The sequence below is a fragment of the Meles meles genome, chromosome 20 (genome assembly GCF_922984935.1).
Source record: "Meles meles chromosome 20, mMelMel3.1 paternal haplotype, whole genome shotgun sequence".
NCBI lineage: Eukaryota > Metazoa > Chordata > Mammalia > Carnivora > Mustelidae > Meles > Meles meles.
In genome coordinates this window covers 3,510,222-3,530,576 of record NC_060085.1, presented here as the reverse complement: position 1 = coordinate 3,530,576, position 20,355 = coordinate 3,510,222, and the positions used below count along the sequence as shown (strand labels likewise).

Below are 20,355 nucleotides of genomic sequence, written 5' to 3'. Positions count from 1 at the left end.
TGGACGCAAAGCCGACGGCCACAGGGACTTCTGGGCTCCAACGGCCAAGGGAAAGCTGCCTTCCCGCCACGTGGAACAACGCAGAGACAGCCTCAGGGTGCCGAGAAGCCCCGGCACTGGCGACATGCCCCCCAGCCCAGGCCCCGGGGCCTCGGCAAGATGCAAGTCTCAGATCTCAGGGGAAGGCGAGTGGAACCAGGGCACGCACGGGTCCTCCCGACACCCAGCTCCGAGCAAGCCCAGGCCGCCTGCCCGAAGGAGGGGGTCAGTGAAGCCTCCCTCTATGGCTCCTTCCAAAGGCTGCGACAAACTCCAGCCCTGGGGGCTGTAGGTTCCAACGGAGCCCTCTCTCCACGCCACGGCCCTCGGGGCACCCTGGGAGGCCCCGCACAGTGGGGGCCCAGGTGAGCCTCCCAACAGGGCCGGACGTTCACCCCTGAAGAAAAGTCCCCCCAGGCCCCATGGGGCCCCTAAGCAAAGCCATGTCTGCCTGGTCACAGCCCCATCTTGTGTCCCGCCACCAGGCGGAGATGTCCCTGACTCTTGGGCCAGCTCTGGGGGAAAGAAGGATGCACGTGGCCATGTGGGTGGAACCTGTCTGCTCGCCAGCCCCCCAAGGCGGGAGCATCTGTCTGGCCATTAGCGAGCGAGTTCTTGGGAACATAAAACAGAGTTGGTTTTATTTGGTCACCAATGTGGGGGCAATTTATCTCGCTCCCCAGGAACTTCGTTCCCACCACAAGGTCAAATATCACAGCCAAACTCACTCCATTCGGCCGGCCGGCGCGCCCCTCTGGACACGCAGCCGCAGTCGCCGACGGCAAAGCGCTGCTACACGGCGTCCTCGGCCGGCCGGCCGGCCTCCCCCTGCTCTGGTCCAGTCCATTCGGGCGGCCAGCAGGCAGCCGCCCCGGCCCCTCTCCCCTCCCACTCAGCCCCAGAGCCCTCTCAGAACCTCCCTCCCCAGGTTCTCCCCATCCCTCTCTCAGCCAGGGTCAGGAAACCCCTCCGCCAAGGCTAGCCATCAGCCCTGATGCCGTCCCCTTGGTCCCCTTGGAGCCCGAGGCCTCCCCCAGGGCCAGCCGCGTCCCAGCCCGAGCCGGCACCAGACAGCTCCTCCCCCAGGCCCGGGCTGCCCCTGGCTGGCCCTCACTTCAGGACAGCCCGAGAGGCCCAGCGGGTCTGCAGCCCAGCACCCAAGTCACAGTGGAACAATCTGGAGAAGCTGGATAAGGACGCGGGCAGACATCTCCAGGATGCGGTGAGCGTGAGAGGGCGAGCAAACCGGAGGCTTCGGAGAGCAGAACCGGGAATGGGGAGTGCAGGGGCGGGTGGGGAGGGGCAGGGAAGGCTGCAAGAGGAACGGGCACCCGTGAGGGCCGCTCAGACCCCCTGCTTGTAGCCGTCTGAGGGAAGCATCGGCTACGATGCAGACACACGGTGCGTCCTGGTCCTGAGGTCGGCCAGGCAGGAGTGTGGAACTTTCTCCACGGTGTCCCGTTGGGGTATTTATCTCTGAATTTCACCAGCCCTGCCCTTCGGCACGTTCTCTCTGCTTCCAAACGCTCCACACTAAGTACATCCGGGCAACAGTAAACCAGAAAGTTCCGGAAAAAAGTCGGCACTGTCAGAACAGTAGCCCTGGCCACCTCCAGGTGACCCTGCAGGGCTGCAGCTGGACCCGACAGGCTCCATAACCCCGGGCTGAACGCCGCGGAACTGCCCAGAAGGCCGGGAGAGCCAGATTCAGGCGTCGTTTGCCAGAAGCCCTTTACGGAAAGGCAGTTGTCTGCAAGCGTCGGGGGTTTCAGGGAGAAAATAAAAACAGTTTTAGATTAGGAATACGGTACACAGAGGCAACGGGAGAGACCAGAGCCCCGGGCACCAGGCCCCTCAGGTGAGGACGTGCGGCGCACCATGGTTCAAAGACCACGACTGTCCAGCCATTTCACAGTTCGAACGACCGGCCAACCAGCAGGAACACGCGAGCCGCCAGACCCACGCTCAGACCCCGAGCTCCTGAAGGAAGCGACACCCAGGTCTGGGGAGGGACCAGATGCCCTGCTCCAGGACGGCGGGCATCCCCCCAGCCTTTCCTGCTCCCTCCTTCACACTTCGAGGCACTCGCAGGGCATGCGTCCCCCTCCAATCACGGCCGCGCCAAGAAGGCAAAGCTGAAACCCTCAGATGCGCCGCAAGGCCTGGGTCCAGAGCGGTGCGCGATGACATCCGGGCCCTGCGGCCCGACACATGGCAAGGGCTGACCCGTCTGTGAGTGCAGCCTGGAGGCTGGGTTGCTGGGCCATCCGGCCGGCCCTGAGCTACACGTCTTACACTGATGCCAGAGGGCGCGAGGTCTCGCCAGCCCTGCGGAGGCCGGGCCTGAGTCCAAGCTGGTAGCAGACCCACCTTGGGGACACCGCATGGCCCCAGAAGAAAGGAAGCCTCTGCCTGCACGTGTCCCAACAGACTCGGTGGGCCTGATAGACACTCCAGGGCTGGTGACGCCGGGCATGTGGCGGGTGGTCAGCCTGGCCACCAGGCAGCTTGCGGGGCCGGACAGGGCTGGGTAATTAAAAGGAGAGGCGTCCTCTGCGGCCAAGGGACAGGCCGCTTCCATTTTACTGACCCACCGGCCCGGGAAAGTCTTCCTGTCCGCCATGGAGGATGCTATTAATAGTGTCATTTTCTTGGTGTTTTGTTTATTCCCCTGGAATGGCTTGATGGATGTGAATAATTATCAGACTATAAAAGCCAGCAAATAAGCTATTTTCTATCGCTCTAAATCATCAAACAAATAAAGCGTGAAACAGCATTTTTGAATATAATTTTCCCCTCTAATGGCTTAGAATTATTATCAAGAACAATGAAAATAAATAAGCAAATGCCTTCTGAGTTAAAAATTAAATGAGTGTGTCACGAAGAGGAACACAGACCATCCTGGAGAGCAGGGACCTGCTCTGGAGCCATTAGTTACGAAGACGACAAGCAGCAGGGCTCTGGGCCGTGCAGGCCCCCTCCAGCCAGAGGCATGAGTGCCCACGGCCACCTGGCCGGTATGTGGGGGGGACAGGATGTCTTGGATACCCTTGGTACCCTGTGAACCCAGCTGACCCCTGGCAGCCACCCAGGATCCTGCATGTCCTTGCCCACACAACCCCCATGTGGACAGCCACACGGAACGGCAGAAAGGCTGCTGGGGGGCCGGCCTCTGCCTCGTCTCTCCCGGGCCACGGACCAGCGACGCCAGAGGGACTGCTGACTCTCAGAGCAGCATGGAAACCCACACTCATGGGACAAAGGACGAAAACGTGAGACTCGGCCAGAAGGAACCCCACCCCCCGCACGGAGCCCCAGGGGCTGCTCCAGCCGGCCACCCCTCATCTCCTCGAACATGCTGGCTGCCCCAGGCTGCGGGGGCCCGTTCTGGGTAGACTCCGGGTCCCTTGCCAGGAGGGCAGCACTTTTACGGTATGTTTTCCTGCCCGCTGCCTCAGTAACAAGACTCGCGGGGGCCAAGGCTCTCAAACCCCCATCGCCCTTCTGGTGAGGCCCTGCAGCCCCCGCTGGGGCCCCCACATGGAACCATCTTGCTGGGAGTCAGGACGTGCAACACTGTCTTTTTTTCTCCCCAAGACTCATGCGACTCTCTGCCGATGACAGTCGCCCAGCCTGACAGCTTCCGCTGTATGAGGCTCCTGGCGACCAGGTGCCGTGACGAGCAGGCTCATCTCCCCGGCCTTCCTCTCTGTTGAGGAATGTGTGCCAAGAGCGGGGGTCCAGCCAGGAGCCCTTTGGAAATGTCAGCTCAGCCTGACACGTGTTGGAGGGTGAGGAAGTTAATTTCACAGTGTGTGCACAAGGCCTGGGCAGACAGGCCCCTGGCCGTTTAACACGCTGTAATTACGGAAACAGAAACAAGAAGGCAGAGGCTACTGGAAGTGCTGAGACCATGTGTCGAGTCGGAGGCCACCTGGCACAAGCCAGCCACCCGCGCAAGCCCAGGGTGCCACGGCAGCTCCAAATGCCAGCAGCCCTGCCAGGGCCCCCGTGTGCCGAGCGTGCAGAAAAGCCGTTACTGCTGCGATCCTCAAATATAAAGCCCCACCTCGGCCCACAGCCCACACCTGCTCTCGCCACACGGTGGCCAGACAGATCCAGCACAGAGCGCCGTGGTCTGTACACGCCGAGCAGAACAACCCGGTCACAGAATGGGCCGCCCCACAAGCCTCCTGGCTGCCGGGGCACCATCTCTGTTAGTGGAGCACGAGGGCCCAGAGAAACACAGTCATGAGTGGTCCCCCCTCATCTGAGCCACAGCAACACATCAGGGGACTTCTGTGTCCAGCATTTCACATATGGCTGGTAAGTTAAGCCTCACTAAATCTATTAGCAACACCCCAGCCCCATGGACATGGGAGTGATGAGTTCATCCCTGCCCGAGTTTCTGGGCTCAGGGCCAGAGATGCACTTGGCTCTTCAGTGTCTCCTGTGCCTTGTACCAAGGCATCCATCGGTTAACATGAGCTCTGTCAGAGGAACCAGAAACCTGCAGATAACCCCCCTGGAAAGGCACCAGGCCCCGGTGGTTTTACTAAGAGCCCCACAAAACCTTCACGCTAAAGGGCTGTGCCCACTTATGCACATTACTCACAGGAAGATCAAATGCTACTGAACTCCTTCCACAAATCTGGCATATTTTTGAATGAATGAATGAATGAATGAATGAACAGGAAACCCTGTCACCAACACAAGACAAAGATACACAAGAAAATGCTAGGCCAGTCTCTCACAGCTGCCAAGTCCTAAATAAAACCTTGGAAAAATCAGACGGCGAAGTGTATTACAAGACCAAGAAGGACTTGTAACCCTCAGGGTTGCAAAGATAGCCCAACAAACAAAACTCTGTGTAAGATTCCAAGCCACTCAGTATGAAAGCTCTTAGCCAACTAGGACTGGGAGGGACCTCCCATGATGAGGCAGGAGAGGCATTCCGGAAAGTTGGGAGCAAGGCAAGCTGCCCACTACCACAGCACTCCTCAGCACCATACTGAAGACGCTAGCCACTGTCACAGGCCAAGAAAAAAAGATAGAGGACGGTAACGACTAGAAGGGAAGAGGCAAACTCCTTCATGAACAACACAATGTTCGACTTGGGAAAGCGAAGAACAAGCTGGTAAATGAAGGAACAAAGCATCCCAGTAAGGGAGGAGGACAAACCAGAGGCGCCAGGACAGCCTGACGTCCTTTGTGGCATAAAGCCATTCACAGTAGACCACGAAGCCCCCTAGGGTAGACTCCGCCCTTGTCTGTGGCCCGGAAGCTGGAGCTGCTCTCCACCCAGGAGGTCAAACACAAGCCTGGGCGTGTGCCCACCAATGACAGAATCGCTATCTGACCCAGGAGAGCCAACGCACATCCCTGCAAATCCGGCGTGGCCGGGTAATGCCACCATTCATCGCCTCTGAGCAGAGCAGGAGACCCACAATGGCGTTTCGGAATGCCGCCTGACCTGTGAGCCGGTCCCTTAGGAAATGAGGTAAGGGGACCAGCTCGTGACCTGCCCTGAGGACCGGCTGACTTCCAGACACAGTTTGGTGGGGGCACTAAGCTGGGTGTGAGCCGGGGCCTTGCCGTGATGGGTAGAGTGTGAAAGGAGACTAGTAACAGTCACACAGGGGGGCCCGGGTCGTCCAGGGCGATGTCACCCCACACACCGGTCTGGAGAAATAAAAGACTTTAGAAAAACCAGCCGACTGGACTGACTTGCCTTTAATCCCCGAGGGAAGAGGTGCACAGACCCGCACCCACACCCACAGGGATGGGAGCAAGAGAAGCCATTACCAGCCAGTCCACCCAGGAGGGGAGAGAGGACCTGTCCTGGGGACGGAGGAGACTCTGGGACCCTGTCCCAGATACTCCAGACAGAACCCAGAGCACATTTCCAAGTCCCTCCGGCCCAGGGATAGCCCCGCGTGGCCCGTCTTGGTCACCACTGCACCGGGGAGCTCCGCCTGGACTGCACAGGCGGCTGGAACGGTCTGACAGCAAATGGACGCCTGCCCAATTTCTATCGAGAAATCCCATCTTTTTTTTTGTTTTTGAGATTTTATTTATTTATTCAACAGAGAGAGAGGCAGCGAGAGTGAGAACACAAGCAGGGCGAGTGGGAGAGGGAAAGCAGGCTTCCTACCAAGCAGGGAGCCCGATGCAGGGCTCGATCCCAGGACCCGGGGATTGTGACCAGAGCCAAAGGCAGATGCCTAATGACTGAGCCTCCCAGGCACCCCAGAGAAATCCCATCTTAACTTCCAAGGAACCTCGTTCCACAGAGTCAGCCCCCCTCATTTGTCCCGGCACTGGGGCCCCTTTATGCAACGAACACAAACCCTTGCTGTGGAGATAGGATCGGCCGAGGGCCATGGCGGCTTCTTCCCAGGAAAGAGCCTTATTGAGCCACGGGGGCTTTATCTTTAATGGATCGTTTTATGGGACAAGAGGCGGTGGAATTCGGTATCTGGTACAAGCAGTGCAAGGATTTCAAATAATGACATTTTTATTGAAACGCACACAGGAAATAAACAGCGGAAACCGGGAGTCTCCGATGGGATGACCGCGGCGAGGATGCCGAACGAAGGGGCCGCCTGCACGGAGACAAAGAGATGGCGTGAGCAGGAGGGGAGGCCGAGGCCTCTCACGGGGGCCCTGGGCCCCACCTGCCCCGGCACTGGCCCACGGGAATGGGGGACGCGGGGGGTCCGGGCCCGGCTCACACGTGGCCAGCCCATGTTAACGAAGAGAGACACTTCACAAGGTGAATGGGGTCGAGCCTGCTGTTCAATGTTCCCGACTTGGAGGCATCTGATCCCAAGCCCCGGTTTATTTGAGACCTGGGAATTATTTCTGCTACAGGACGCGACTGAAAACGCCAAGTCATGTGTGTGCTTGTTTTTGATGTTTTTAAAGCGGTGGGAGGGGGTGCCTTTGAGGCTTCCAAAGGCAGGCCCCGAGGATGGGGCACCCGGGCCCGGGGCCCCCAGTCTCCCCCTCGAAGAACTGGCCTGAATTTCCACTCATAAAGCGCGCCGGAGGCGGCCTCCTGTGGCGCCCACACCCCGGGCCCACAGGCCAGCTGCCCTGGCCCCCGAGCTCCTCGGGGCGGCGTGTGCTAGAGCGGGGATGCCCCCTGGTGCACTGGCGTTGAAACATGCCCGCCGTGTGACCAGGCAGAAACAGGGACGGGTCTGGAGAGCATGAGAACTCGGAAGGGATGTGGCTGAAGACGGCAGTTTGCTGTCGTCTGCAGCCGAGAGGCATTAGACAGGCCAGCATCAGCCACCCCACGTCTTGGCAGCACGAGCCCAGGTCACAGCTACAAGCCGGGTGGGGCCGGGGAGGGGGTGGGAGCCCAGCCAGGAGGACATCTTCAACGAGGGGGGAGGCTCGGGTCTGCGAAGTGATTTCCCACGTCCTGGACATGTCGGCGTTCGTCATCACACACACCCACGGACGGCAAGGCTTATGGACCCGCATGTGGGCACACGCTGAGGGGGAGGCCCCGTGTGTCTCTGACGTGCCCTCTTAATTACGGGGCTGGCTCCGGGGAGCACACAGCTCACACCAGCCTTACAAACAGGCGCCAGGGGGCTCCAGCTTCTCCGTCGCACACTAGGCTGAGTCTCAGCACGCCGCCCAGGAGGCCAAGGCCACAGCCACTCGGGGTCACTCCTGGGGTCAGTCCAGGGTTAAGCTCATGCCTGGGCTGAGTTGGCCGCGCTCAGCATCAGGCTGGCGAGAGCAGGCGGACCGAGCCGGGGGAGGCCGCTGAGGGAGGGCGCCAACAGGCCCCGTCCTGGCGACGCGGCTGGGCGGTGTCCCCCGGCTCCGTCTAAGGCCACGAGGCCTCCCCGCCTCCTGCTGCTGGGCCAGCGTGAAGGGGGAGCCCATTCCCAGCCTGGTTTTTAAGCCAAGTTGACAAAGCCTCGCTCTCTCTCTGTCCTCCCAGCTTTGCAGGCCTCTCCCTTCAGCCGACAGCAACCTCACTAGCAGGAGAGAAATTTGCCATGGAAACCAGACCCTGCACGCAGACCCCGAATCGCTGATGGCTCGTCTGCGGTACCAGGTGGGGGCGGGGGGAGCGTCTCCTGGCCGGGCTGGCCTTGTCTCGGCAGCAGGAGGGGTCCCTGCCACCAGCCGCAGACTCAGCAGCTCCCGATCCAAACACCGCTGCCGGGTGGGAGGATCTGAGGACAGGAATTCATGCCCAGCGGCGACATTTCCAACAGAGGAACCAACAGCTTCTTAGAGAGCCGGGAAGAGAGAGGACTCGAGCTCCTCGCCTGGCCCTCCTGCCCGGGAGCAGGAGCTCGGGCCGCCCCACGGCCAAAACCCTGCGTCTCTCAATTTACTCTGTGTGCGCGTCACCACTCTTGGAACAGAGGACTCCAAAGTTCGGGGCCATGGGCTCCTGCCAGACCAAGCCGGCGGGGTCTATGTCCGCGAGCGGCAGGGGGACAGAAGAGGAGGGCGCCCAGGGGAGAAGGGCACCAGCCTGACAGCCGCCCTCCCAGCTGACGCCCCTCTGGCTGGAATGTGTGGGAGGGGAAGAAACCATCCACCACCAACCTTCTGGTCCCACAGTCCCACACCCCCGGCCTGGCCACCCTCCCCCTGAGCCCCTGTCCACGGACTGCCCGGCTCCGTCTCCTCCCACAGGCCTCAGCCCCATGGGCTTCCCTGACCCTGGCTGGGGGGTGCCAGCCACTGCCTGCTCTGGGGGTGCAGACCCACACGTGATCTCCCGTCCTGACAGGGGGCGTCAACGCTGGCATGGTTCGTGCTGGACCCAGAGTGCACACTCCAGCGGAACATGAGCTGAGGCACGAAACCCTCTTTGTTCGGCACCTGCCCCTCCCCCACCTCCCCCAGACCTGTGGTTGGACAGCGTGTGCCAGGCTCCTGGGCTGTAAGTGTGGCCATGCAAGAGGGCAAGAGAAACCTGGGGCGTGCCTCCTATGCCTGCCCATCAGAATTTCTGGAACACGTTCGCCCGTCTTGCCCCACCTGGACACCCAAGGGTGACCCCCGCCGAAGCCACACGCTTCAGACGGCGGAGGTCTGCCAGCCCGGGTCCCCACGTTCCCATCTCTGTCTCATGCAGGAAACCACCGGCCTCAGCGTTCAGCTTGGCGGGGCTTGCCTCAGGGACCATTGTGGGGACTCTGTAAGAAAAGCGTCCTGGCGCTCCCACACCTTCAAGTCCAAGCCGCCTGTCCCACCACCTGGGACAACCCTGCTGCCAGGGCTCACGGGCCGCCCCCTCCCAATTCGAGGGGCAGCGTGTGTGGAGCAGTGGCAGGGAAGGTGGGCCAGACCCCAGACCCACCACCCCTGAGCTCCGTGGCCCTGAACAGGTGTCCAGCCAGCCTGTGCCTCCCCTGAGCAGGGGGGAGGCGTGGGGCTGCACCAAGCACCCCCATGGCCCCACCATCAGGACTCCTCATCGCGCCTCCGCGTGCAGTCATGGACCGCGTACACGAGCGTCAGGTAGAAACTCTAAAGCGGTGTGCGCAGCTGGCCCGACGTGGAAAAAGCCCGAACGCCCATCACCCGGGCATGGAGGATCAGATGGAGGCAGAGTCGTACCGCAGAAAACCCTACAGCCACAGAAACAAATGAACTCCACACGGAACAGGGTGGGTCTCCTTCCCCAGCCCCCAGCAGAAATGCAGAGTAAGGATGTGTCTATCTGTACAGCGCTCAGACCCAGACACCATCCAGCCACGCGGCCCAGGGCCACAGACACATGCAGGAGAAGGACCCAGAGAAGCAGTGACGTGAGCCCCATCAAGTCAGGAGGAGGAGAGACAGAAGGACAGTTGTTAGCTCTGGGCGGGGAGGAGCCCTCGGTGGGCAGTAGGGGGAGGAGGGTTCGTTTCCCAGCACTGTCGGAGTTACTCGGGGGTGACTGTGGTCATCCGATAAGTGGTACAGAAAGACCTGTCTTTGCGGGCTGGACATGTTCACAATTCACAGTTCGCAATGTAGGCGATATGACAAACATGATTCTCAGATGCGCCTGAGACGCCTACACCTAGCCCCTGCTCAGAGGGACTCTAGCGTTCCCTTGGTGTGGCTGTGAGGGGTTTTTGCTGTTATAACTAAGTTCCCACCTCAGGAGACCCTGATACAGGGAGACTACCCTGGGTGGGCCTGACCTAAGCAGGTGAAGGGCCCTTCTTCATGTCCAAGGTACCAGTGGGAGGGGATCCCAGGCTGGCGTGAGGTTGGAGAGACACACGGCAAGCCCTGAGTAACCTCCAGATGCCGACAGGAGTCCAGGGCTGGCAGCCAGCAAGACGCGGGGCCTTACCACTGGAAAGAACAGAACTCTGCCAACAATCTAGATGATCCCGGGGTGTACCTTCCCCGGGGCCCAGCGGCACCTCGATTCCAGCCTCTGAGAGCTTCAACTGGGGCGCTAGTGGGCCCATGCCTCAGTTCTGGTCTACAGAACCGAGAGCAAAGAAATACAGGCCACACACCCGCTGGCTGATCACACAGCAAGGAAACACCAGCCGCCTCCACGCGAGGTCAGGGTGAAAGAAACGGATCAAAAATCCCTGCCCGGAGGGGCGCGAGGATGCTCACATCTGCCGCCGTGGGCATTGAGCGCGGGCTGCTCTATCCGTGGCTCTCTTCCCCTTCCCAATAGTGCACGTTTCATTTGGGTTTTGTTTTTTTTCAGAGTACACTTCAAACAGAACAACATGGAAATTGGGGAGAGTGACTAAACAGGGGAGACACCTGACGGCCCACCTCAGCCAGGGGACCGAGGTAACGTCCACAGCAACAAGCCATCCCCCGAGAAGGCGTCAGGGGAAGGACCCCTGCCTCGGGGGTCTTCCTCCTCAAGCCCATCCCCTCCCCAGCCCATCCCTTCCTACCAAACCCCTGCCCCATCCCCCACGCCACCATCAAGGGGCGTCAAAAACCAGGGAAGTCTGAGAACCGGTCCCAGCCCAGAGGAGCCCAAGGAGATGCAATGACTCCGTGTCACGTGGGAGCCTGGGACAGGGTCCTGAGATTGAAAAGGGACACTGGGGAAAACTGAGGAAATCGGAATAAATCGAGGACTTTGCTTCCTGGGAGTGTATCGACACGGCTCCGTTCACTGCGACAGGGTCCCAGCCCGATGGAAGAGCCCAGCGGGGACTCGGTGGGGGCGAGGGGGAGCACTTGGACCAGCTCCTCAGCAATGCCATAAAACTAGACGGTTCTAAACACCGAAGTCTCTTCATGAAATGAGCGTGCCGCCGAAACAGCGGGTAGAGAGGCCCGGGACAACTGCCAGAGGCACGAGGAGAGCGCCCCACAGCCGAGCGTTTGCCTGGGGTACGTTGTGACACCCAGACCCCGATTCCCAGCCCCCCCGCCCTCCCCCAGCCCCCCGCCCCCGGCCGCAGGGCTGCCTGCCGTACGGGCTCCTGGCGAGGCGTCAGGCCACCCGCGATGCCAGAAGAAGCCCCACTCCCTCTCCCTGGCTTCTTGAGGAGAGCATATGGTGAGATTTTTACTTAGCAGAAGGCTGACCTTCCTCTGCTTAGCGTGATGTTAAAATCACTTTGCATTCCCCGAACAAACACCGACCGCCAGCAGGCCGCGGGAGGCAAGGAGCCAGCCCACAGGCACGGATCCCACCGCCCGCCGCGTGGAGCCCCGGGGGGGGGGGGCGGCGGTGCCCCAAAACACGCCAGGTTTCCGGGGTCCTCTGATCCCCGCCAAGTGGCACCCAGCCCATGCTCTCACGTGGCACGTGATGTTGCCAGAACAGCGCCAGGCGATTAGACTTTTGGGCGTGTGATGCCGGAAGAAAGGAAGCAGACACACGGAACGGTCTGAAACACGCAGTGCAAGCACACGCCGTGCAGACTTCTCCGGATCGGCCTGTCGTACTCACCGTGGTGACTAAGGACACCGTCCCACTCTCACGGTCCGGTGACACCTGATGCCCGGCTTGCGACGCAAAGGTCTCGCCAGAATCAGGAGTTCATTTTCCAGGGCTGAAATCAGCTTTCGGTTTTTGCACTACATGCTCCTGACAAGCAGGACGCCTGTGGTTCTGATCCAGACGTTGGGCCGAGGGCTCTGGGAAACCCAGGAGGGGACCCGGGGAGGCTGACCCAGCTATCATTCCCACAAGCTCCCTGTCCGGCCCCCGACACTCACGCCTGTCCCCTGCAAAGGGACACTACACTGGGCACACAGGTCAGGCACACTGGAACGAAGGACATTCAGCTCTGCAGCCGCAGTCCCTGTCCCAAGAGGAGACTCTGCAAGGGGAACAGAGAAGGCACTCCCTGCCCACCCACGGCCCCATGCACCCAGCGGGGAAGCCAGGTGCCACAGCGGGTCCCTCCGCAGGCAGCCGAGGTACCGAGCCAGAACCAGCAGGCCGGGCAACTGGGCCTCAGCGGGTCTAGCTCAGCGCTCTGGGGGCCTCGCCTGGCCATCTGGGACAGTGGCCATCTTCCTGCAGAAGGGGGTTGGCCCCCACCAGGAAACTCTACCCATGGTGTGTTTGGGGCGAAACTGGACTCTGGCTGGGGCTGCAGGGCTGGGCCACTCTGCAGACCGATGTCGCATGCTTCAGAGTACGGTCACGGGGCCCAGAGAGCAGGACTCCACGGCCCGGGGCGCTGACTCACACACCGAGTGATCCATCTTGCCACCTTCTCTGTCCCTTTTTAATCGTGGGGTTCTGACACCTCCTGCCTCAGTGAGAGTCTGCTCTCGGGGGAGCTTCCTGCTCGGAAACACTCCTTCTGTTGCTGTTTCCGCTGCCTCAGCGCAGGACCCGGGGCTGAGGCAAGCAGGGCCCAGCCGGGTTCCCCAGCCTGCTAACAAGGCCCAGACGGACAGCCTCCCTTCCGGCAGCCTGGTGGGTCTTCTCCACCCAGCCTCCCCAGGCGCGGGGGTCACACTGAGCCATCATGGGGCTCTGTCCCCAGATGACCGAATGGGGCTTTGGCCCGGGGCGGGGGAGGAGGAGGGAGAGTGTCTTACACGGGTGACAGGACTCGGTGCAGGGAAGCTGAGTTATTAAAACCAATCTGTGAAGCTGTCAGGCTCCCCCCAATCTCCATCCATATCCCCCCCAGCCGTGCCCTCCCTGACACCACAGGGCCTCTCCAGTCGCCGGGAAGAGTTACTCTGGTTGCCGGATGATGGGCTCTGCCCAAGCCAAAGAATCCCTGGTCCCCACTGAGCCAGGCTCTCAGAAGCCGTGAAGTGCCCAAGCCTTCTCCAGGGACAGCCTCCTTCAGGCGCTGGCCCTCTCTACCACGGGCCTTCACCAGGCTCTGTCCACCCAGGGACTTCTCAGTCCCAAGCTCCCTGGGGACTAAACAGAGGCCCTCAAGGTGGTCCAGCAGCGCCCCCTGCAGTCAGGCCTGGGGAGCGGGCTTTGGACACCAAGGGGAAGGCTGGGAGGCAGGCTGAGAGGCAGGGAAGCAAGCGGGAAGTCAGGCAGGGAGGGAGGGAGGGAGGCAGGGAGGGAGGCAGGGAGGCAGAGAGGGAGGCAGGGAGGCAGAGAGGAAGGCAGGGAGGGAGGGAGGGAGGCAGGAAGGCTGGGAGGCAGGCTGAGAGGCAGGGAAGCAAGCCGGAAGTCAGGGAGGGAGGGAGGGTGACAGGGAGGGAGGCAGGAAGGGAGGGAGGGAGGCAGAGAGGGAGGCAGGTGCCTCTCCTCCGAGAAGAAGCCACAGCTGGGAGGTGGGCTGATGCAGCCCCCGTGGGTCCAGCAGGGAGGCAGACACACAGCCAAGAGGCAAAGGAGCGGCCCAGCAGCTCCCCTCCCCAGAAGAGCCTTGCTCTGCCCCCCGGGCAACAGACCCACAATCCTGGGCCCAGCGTGTCCAGCCTCTCTCCCACGCTGCAGCCTGAGAGCAGGGAACATGGGAGCCGACCAGCATCTGTACCCACAGCACCCTTCCTCCTCACGCCCCACGGCAGGGAGTACGCGTCCTCAAACGCACACGGGTGCCCACACTCATGCACACATGCGCACAACATGCGCGCACACACGTGCACACTCACGCACACGGCCCCCCAGAGCAGCGCGTGCGGAGACGGCTGTGCCCGCTGGGAGTCAAGCTTCCCGGCAACAGAAGAAAGGCCGCCGGGTCCCTCTCCCGTGAAACTCCCGAGGGAAAAACCCAGCGGGAAACTCTAGGTGCAGCCACATCAGAAGGAAAAATTCTCAGCGCGCCCCGGTGCCCGGGCTCACTCGGGCTTCTTAAAGGGCAGAGGAGTGACGCTCCGGCACCATCGCCCTCGCCGCCACCCTGTCCCTGGACTCTGTTTACAAGGATCCTTTCTTGGTGCCGAGGACACTGCACGAGCCCGCGGGCAGGCAGGCTCCATGCCCCGTGCGGGAGCAGGCTCCCGGAGGCTCTCCGCCAGCCCCCACGCCGGAAGCCTGCACGAGTGAACGCACGTGCACTGCACATGTGCGCGCAGGCAGGCGTGCGTGTGGGCACACGTGCGGATCTGAGGACGTGCTCCCTGCCGTGGGGCGCCAGGAGGACCTGAAAGACGCATCCCAGGCCAACAGGCAGGAGGGCAGGGAAGGCTGGGGAAGCCTTGAGAACACAGCCGGAGACGACTCCCGGACTGGGGGGTGCTGCTGAGTCACGGGCCCGAAGGCCAGGGTCAGGGCCCGGACGAACACCCTGCAGGGAACACTGGTTGTCCCCGCCACCACCCCAGGGGCTCTGAGCAGGCCCCTGGGAGGCCTGTCCTCCCCCCACTCTCCCTCCCCCACCCCACCCCCTGCCCCCGCCCCTGCTGGGCACAAGGGAGCCACAGAGAGAACAAGAGAGAACGCTGTCGGGAACACTGTGTTCGGTCTGGATCTGAGCAAGACGCCCTGCCAGGTGGGGGTGCCGTTCCCACCATCTTACAGCCCCCCACGGCAGCTCACAAGGCCTGGGACCCACCGTGGCTACAGCGTGCGGGGAAGGACTGCCGCGGTGTCTGGCGGGGCGGTCCTGGGACGGGGCCGTGGGACATCACCTCCAGCTCAGCGACCACCAGGGGCTCTGGGAGGGCCTGGGATGGCGGGTGGTCCACCGCCCCCAGCACTTCCCAGAAGGCCCAGCTGTCTGAACCGGGGTGAATCACACAGCCCTCCCCACCGGCCTACACAGGCCTGCCCTCCGGGCCTCACTGGCCCCGGGAAGGCCAGGGAGTGGCTGACTTGCAAGCGGCAGGTCTATTTTAAATCCCCATCTCAAAAGGGCTTTTGAAGCCCTCAAATGCTTCAGATATTCTTAGCCTTTGCTGCCTGAGAGCACCACCCAATGCCGGCCTTCTGAAGCAATTCCACGCTTTTATCGACACCCGGCTGTTCACGCCGCTGTGACACACAAATCACGCTCCCAAAGTAGCAACAGACCCAGGAAGGCTCCATGAAACGCTGTAAACCTGAGGACACGACACTAAAAACAACGCTACCGAAATACTCGGAAATGGTTGCAATTAAGCTGCCGCAGACGCCAGAGGAACGAGCAATCAGGGAGACGGCGTGTGAGCACGATCTGCGGGGTGGGGGGGGGGGCGGCGGGGCGCAGGCCCCAGGGCCCCAGACAAGGGCCAGGAGCCGGGGCACCACCCAGCGGCCCCCTGAACCACCAGCCCAGGGACCAGAGGGGCCGCACCCACCCCCAGGCTCTGGTGGCGGGGGCACCCAGAGGGGTCTCAGCCCCAAGGACCGGTTCCCACGGACATGGCACTGGGCCTCCAGGACCCCGACAAGCACGGAGCCCCCTCCCTGCGCCAGGCCCCTGTTGGGGACTAGGGACCTGGGGTGGGGCGGGGGGAGACTGAGGGCCCTGCCCTCCCAGGGTCCACTATCTGACAAGGAGATACGCCAAGGTCACACACAACTAGTACAAGCATGGGGTGCCCTGCCAACATCTGGGGCCCCCACCCGGGTCCTGGGGAGAGGGTGCCTGGGCTGAGCCGCTGGGGTGGGGGGCAAGCAGCCTGCACTGAGGAGCCTCTTCCCACCGGCCACACTCGGAGGCACAAGGCACCCCCGTGTGTGATCCCCTCCCCCTTCAGAACCAGAAACCAAGACCAAGGTCAAGCTGCCTTCCAGAACATTCTTTCCCTTAGATGAACCGCTGCCGTGCCCGATGCCAGCCTTGCCGACTGCTGCCCCAGGGCTCTCAGGAGTGAGTGGGAGTGAAGGGGCGGAAGCAGGGGGTGGGTAGACAGGAGGGGACGAGGTGCTGGGCTGCAGCCTCAACCCCAAGCCACCAGAGGTCAGAGGCAGAGAAGTCAGTCCTGCCCGTTAACCGCCCCATCAGCCAGGGGCTGCTACCCTCATGTTCCTAGTGCAAGGGAGAGGTCCCTCGCCTCCCTGGGCTCTCCAGGCCACTTCCCAAGTCACCCTCCCTGTGACCGTCGCTGCCCATCACAAGCTCACACTTCGCCCCAAGCTGCCCGAGGCCGCCGCATCCTCAGGCAGGGCCACAGCTAAAGCTGAACCTGCCATCGGCTGGCACGTGCCAGCATTCAGCTGGGGCTCCTTTCGTGTGTTCTGTTCTGTGCTGTAAGGAAAAGGTGGGTTTTCCCCCTTTCCGATCCCTCTGGCCGGCAGACCCGGGCCAAAACGAGGGCGTCCGCAGTGGGGGAGCTGAGTGTTCCCACTACCCACCGGGACAGTCTTCACTCTCCTCCTGCTGCCGTTCCCAGGGAGCCTCTGGGGCCATCACTGCTGGCTTCCCGGAGTCCACAGAAAGGATGAAGAACCTGGGAAATTTCCACGGGCGCAGGCAGCAGCAGCCAGTGCGGAAGGGTGGGGGCGCCATCTAGTGGTGCTCGGGGGAGCCGCACGGGGCCCGGATGGGAACCCATGCTGAGAGCAGACAGACACTCCCTGCCCTCCACCCCCGCCCCCCGCCCCGGGGGTGGTGGTGGGGGGGGGGGGGGGGCAGCACTAGGAACCACCCAGACCAGTGAGCTGGGACCGCAGCACACACACTCAGACATCACAAACACAGGACTGCACACTTACCCGTATACACGCCCACACATGCCCAGACCTACGCGCGTGAACTCATGCACCTTCACACATAAGCACGTACGCACAAACACACAGGGACACGCACACACACACTCTTGCATGCACACATATGCATGCTCACACATTCGTACACACTCTCACACTCACATGCAAACACACACACACACACACACTGCACACACGCCAGTCTGTGGACCAGAGGCTCTTTGGCGGTGCTCAGCCTGCCCCGGCCCACGGGGAGCGCACGAAGCGCTGGCAGCCGGCAAGCAGAGCCCCCGGGGAAGGGGCAAAAGCATCTCGCCCCACCAGCTGCAGCACCAGGCCCGGCTCACCGCTGCGGGGTGGGGCCGGAGCACAGCCCCTCCCCTCCCGCCTGGACCAGGGCCTCAAGGTCTTGCAGCCTGACCTGGCCTTCGAGACGAGGGGAGGGGATGGGGTGACCGAGCTGTTGTTGGGCCCTCCTGGGCAGCCCTGGGGTGACACTGCCTACCAGAACACACCCCCACCCACGTGCTCAGGACCACACGGGGTGTGAGACTCGGGCCTTCCTGCAATGGGCATCACCAACCCCATCGATCTCTCTCCAAATACCTCCTACGAGGTAAGTAGCCTCCAGCCAGAGGCCACGATGACCCAGAGCTGCAGCAAAGCCACAGACACAAGTGAACCGACAGCGAGAAGCGCTCGGAATTCTAACAGGATCCCAGCACACGCACAAGGTTGAGGGTACAGTGCAATGCCAAAGTCAGAGGGCCCATGGCCTGCAGGACGGCGGCCCCAAAGATGCCTTCGGTTTCACCACCAGAGTCTGTTAACGGTGTCACCGCACGCAGTAAAGGGACTCTGCGGGGGAGATGAAGTCAAGGCCCCCCAGGTGGGGGCAACCCTGGGGTCCTGGTGGCCCCGGCGGCCTCAAGAGGCCCTCATGAGTGGGAGGCAGAGGGTGGGCATCCCAGAGATGGGCAGACCCTGCGCTGCGGAGGTGGGGATGGGCGAGGGGGTGGGAGGGGGAGACCCAGGCCAGCAGGAGGCAGGAGCCAGGTCTCCCCTGAAGCCTCTGGAAGGAACTGGCCCTGCTCAGGCCTGCGTTCAGCCCGGTGCGACCTGAGTCAGACTCCTGACCTCCAGCAACGTCAGGGAACACGCGTGTGTTGTGGTAAGCCTCCAGGTGTGTGGTCGCTCATTAGGCAGTCTCTGCCACGCTCGTGCCCAATGCTTCCGCAGCCCTCCCCGTCAGACCAGGAGCCCCCTGTGGGGGAGCAGGGCCAGGATCCCACCGCGGCCACCTCAGAGGGGAGCCAAGGGTGGTCCCATAGCCAACGCTGGGACAGGGAGGCATGGCCTCCCCCCTGGGGCCTCCTGCTGGCTTCTGAGCCCTCTGCTCGGAGGGGCTGCTCCCACCCTCCCTTGGCGAAGGGCTCTAGGAGGTCCCAGTGACTTTCAGGGAGCTGGAGATGGCCTCCCCCCACGCCTGTGGGCACAGGCTCCGCCATGTGGGGGGCCAGCCTGGGTCCCCGACTAAGCTGGGGCCTCTCCACCCCCACCCCCGCCCCCTCCACATGCGGAGGCTCTCGGCTGAGCTCCGGGGGCCACGGGCTGCTCCTGGGGCTCCTGTTCCTCCTCCCACTCCCTCTGGGCGGCGATGATCACTGTAACAGAACCTTCTAAGACAGCCGGGAAAAGGCAGATGTAAAGGACCAGCGGAGACATCTCTGCTGGGAACCGCAGGGAACAGAGGCGGCCTCGCACAGAAGGCGGCACACGGCAGTCCCGCCAGGGGAAGGGGATGGGAAGGGGGTGCTCGGCTCCCAGAACCCAGAGCACAGATGGCAGTGGATGTTCCACCTGGCCTGCAGGGCCCATCGCTCACGGGGTGGCCTTCCTTCAGGCCGTGCGCCCGCTCCAGCCCTGCCAGCAGGAGGCTACTAACGCCCCCCGCCCCCCCCAAGCTAGAGGACAGGGGGGCGGGGGAGGGGGGAGCCTCAGGGCTCACAGCCAACTGCTCCCCAGGCCCACAGCCCCAGGGAGCGCTCCCAGCACCACAGACACACTGCGGAGGTGAACTGTGAGCTCCGGGGAGCAGGAAGCTCCCGTCTGGGGACGCATGCGCCCTGATCCCCCACCGAGGCTGCCCCTGAAGCCAACGGGGCTGGGCCAACGGGTCACAAGCTGCTGGAGCCCCTCGACTTGGGCCTGCCTGGCCACAGGCCCGAGCCTGTCCTCAGGGGCCCCCAGAAGGCGCCCCCTCACCTGTGCGGCCCCTTGGAGCGTAAGGCAGCCTCCCCGCTGCGGCCCGGCTGCCGGCCGGCCACTCACCAGGACTTGGGCTCCCCGAAGTGCAGGTAGTTGATGCTGTACAGGTCCATGTCCTCCGTGTGCCAGGCGAAGGTGGTCTTCCACATGCCGAAGTACAGGTAGGGGGTGTTGACGCCTTCGATGATGGTGCCGCACTCACGTTCCACCATGTCCAAGATGGTCCGCAGGCTCCCGATGTTCCACTGGGCCACGTCCTACAGGGCGGCGAGCACGCGGTTGGTGGCGGGCCATCCCTGGGGGCCCGGCAGGAGCACAGGGAGCCTACGAGGCAGCCTGCGCAGAGGGCCCGAGAGGTCGCGGCCAGCCCCGACCCCACCCACGGCGCAGCCCCCACCTGCCCCAGGGTCTGAACCCCACTGGGGGCTCCTCCCACCCTGAGACACCAGCCCCTCGGCCTGGACCACGCAGGGCTTCCTCCGGATGGCACGCTGAGCTAGGCGTTCATCACAGGCAGGGAGGGCCACGCTGGGAAGGCTGAGGTTTGGTCGTGAATAATTAACGTGCCTCAGAGCCAATGACATGGAAGGAGAAAGATGATCGTGGAATGGGGCGAGCTCAGCAAAGGGGCCAGACAGACAGCCCCTCCGGCACTTTCTGCCAGAAGAGACAGGGACAGCTTTCGGAACCAGGCAAACCAGGCCAGAACCCCGGCCTGCCGGACTCATCTATTCCTAATGCCCAGACAGGTCCCATCTTGCCATGAGAGCTCATCAAATCCACGTCAATCTGTTTCCGGTCCCTGGAGAGCCCCCCAAGCCTGAGATGCTGAGCGAGCGTCCGCATCCTCTCCTTCCCAAGCCCACCTGCCCCACATCCCACTGGGACCCTCCCCGTTACAGGTCCTGGAACAAGCGGCTGGTCCTGTCAAGGTGAGCCCGAGGCAGAAGCTGGGAACCCAAACACAGACTCAGAAGCACTCGAGGAAAACAAAAAGAGAAACCAGGTCTCAC

General features: G+C 62.5%; 1 protein-coding gene across 13 annotated transcripts in view; it reads right to left on the bottom strand.

Moving 5' to 3' along the window:
• The window catches only part of KDM4B (lysine demethylase 4B), a 132,377-nt gene that overhangs the window by 55,952 nt on the left and 56,070 nt on the right, over positions 1 to 20,355 (bottom strand). For all 13 annotated transcript variants that reach the window (XM_045990415.1, XM_045990412.1, XM_045990418.1 and 10 more), the window contains one exon: positions 19,406 to 19,599. In XM_045990415.1, the coding sequence (XP_045846371.1) occupies positions 19,406 to 19,599 (194 nt within the window). The remainder of the gene's footprint in view (positions 1 to 19,405; positions 19,600 to 20,355) is intronic.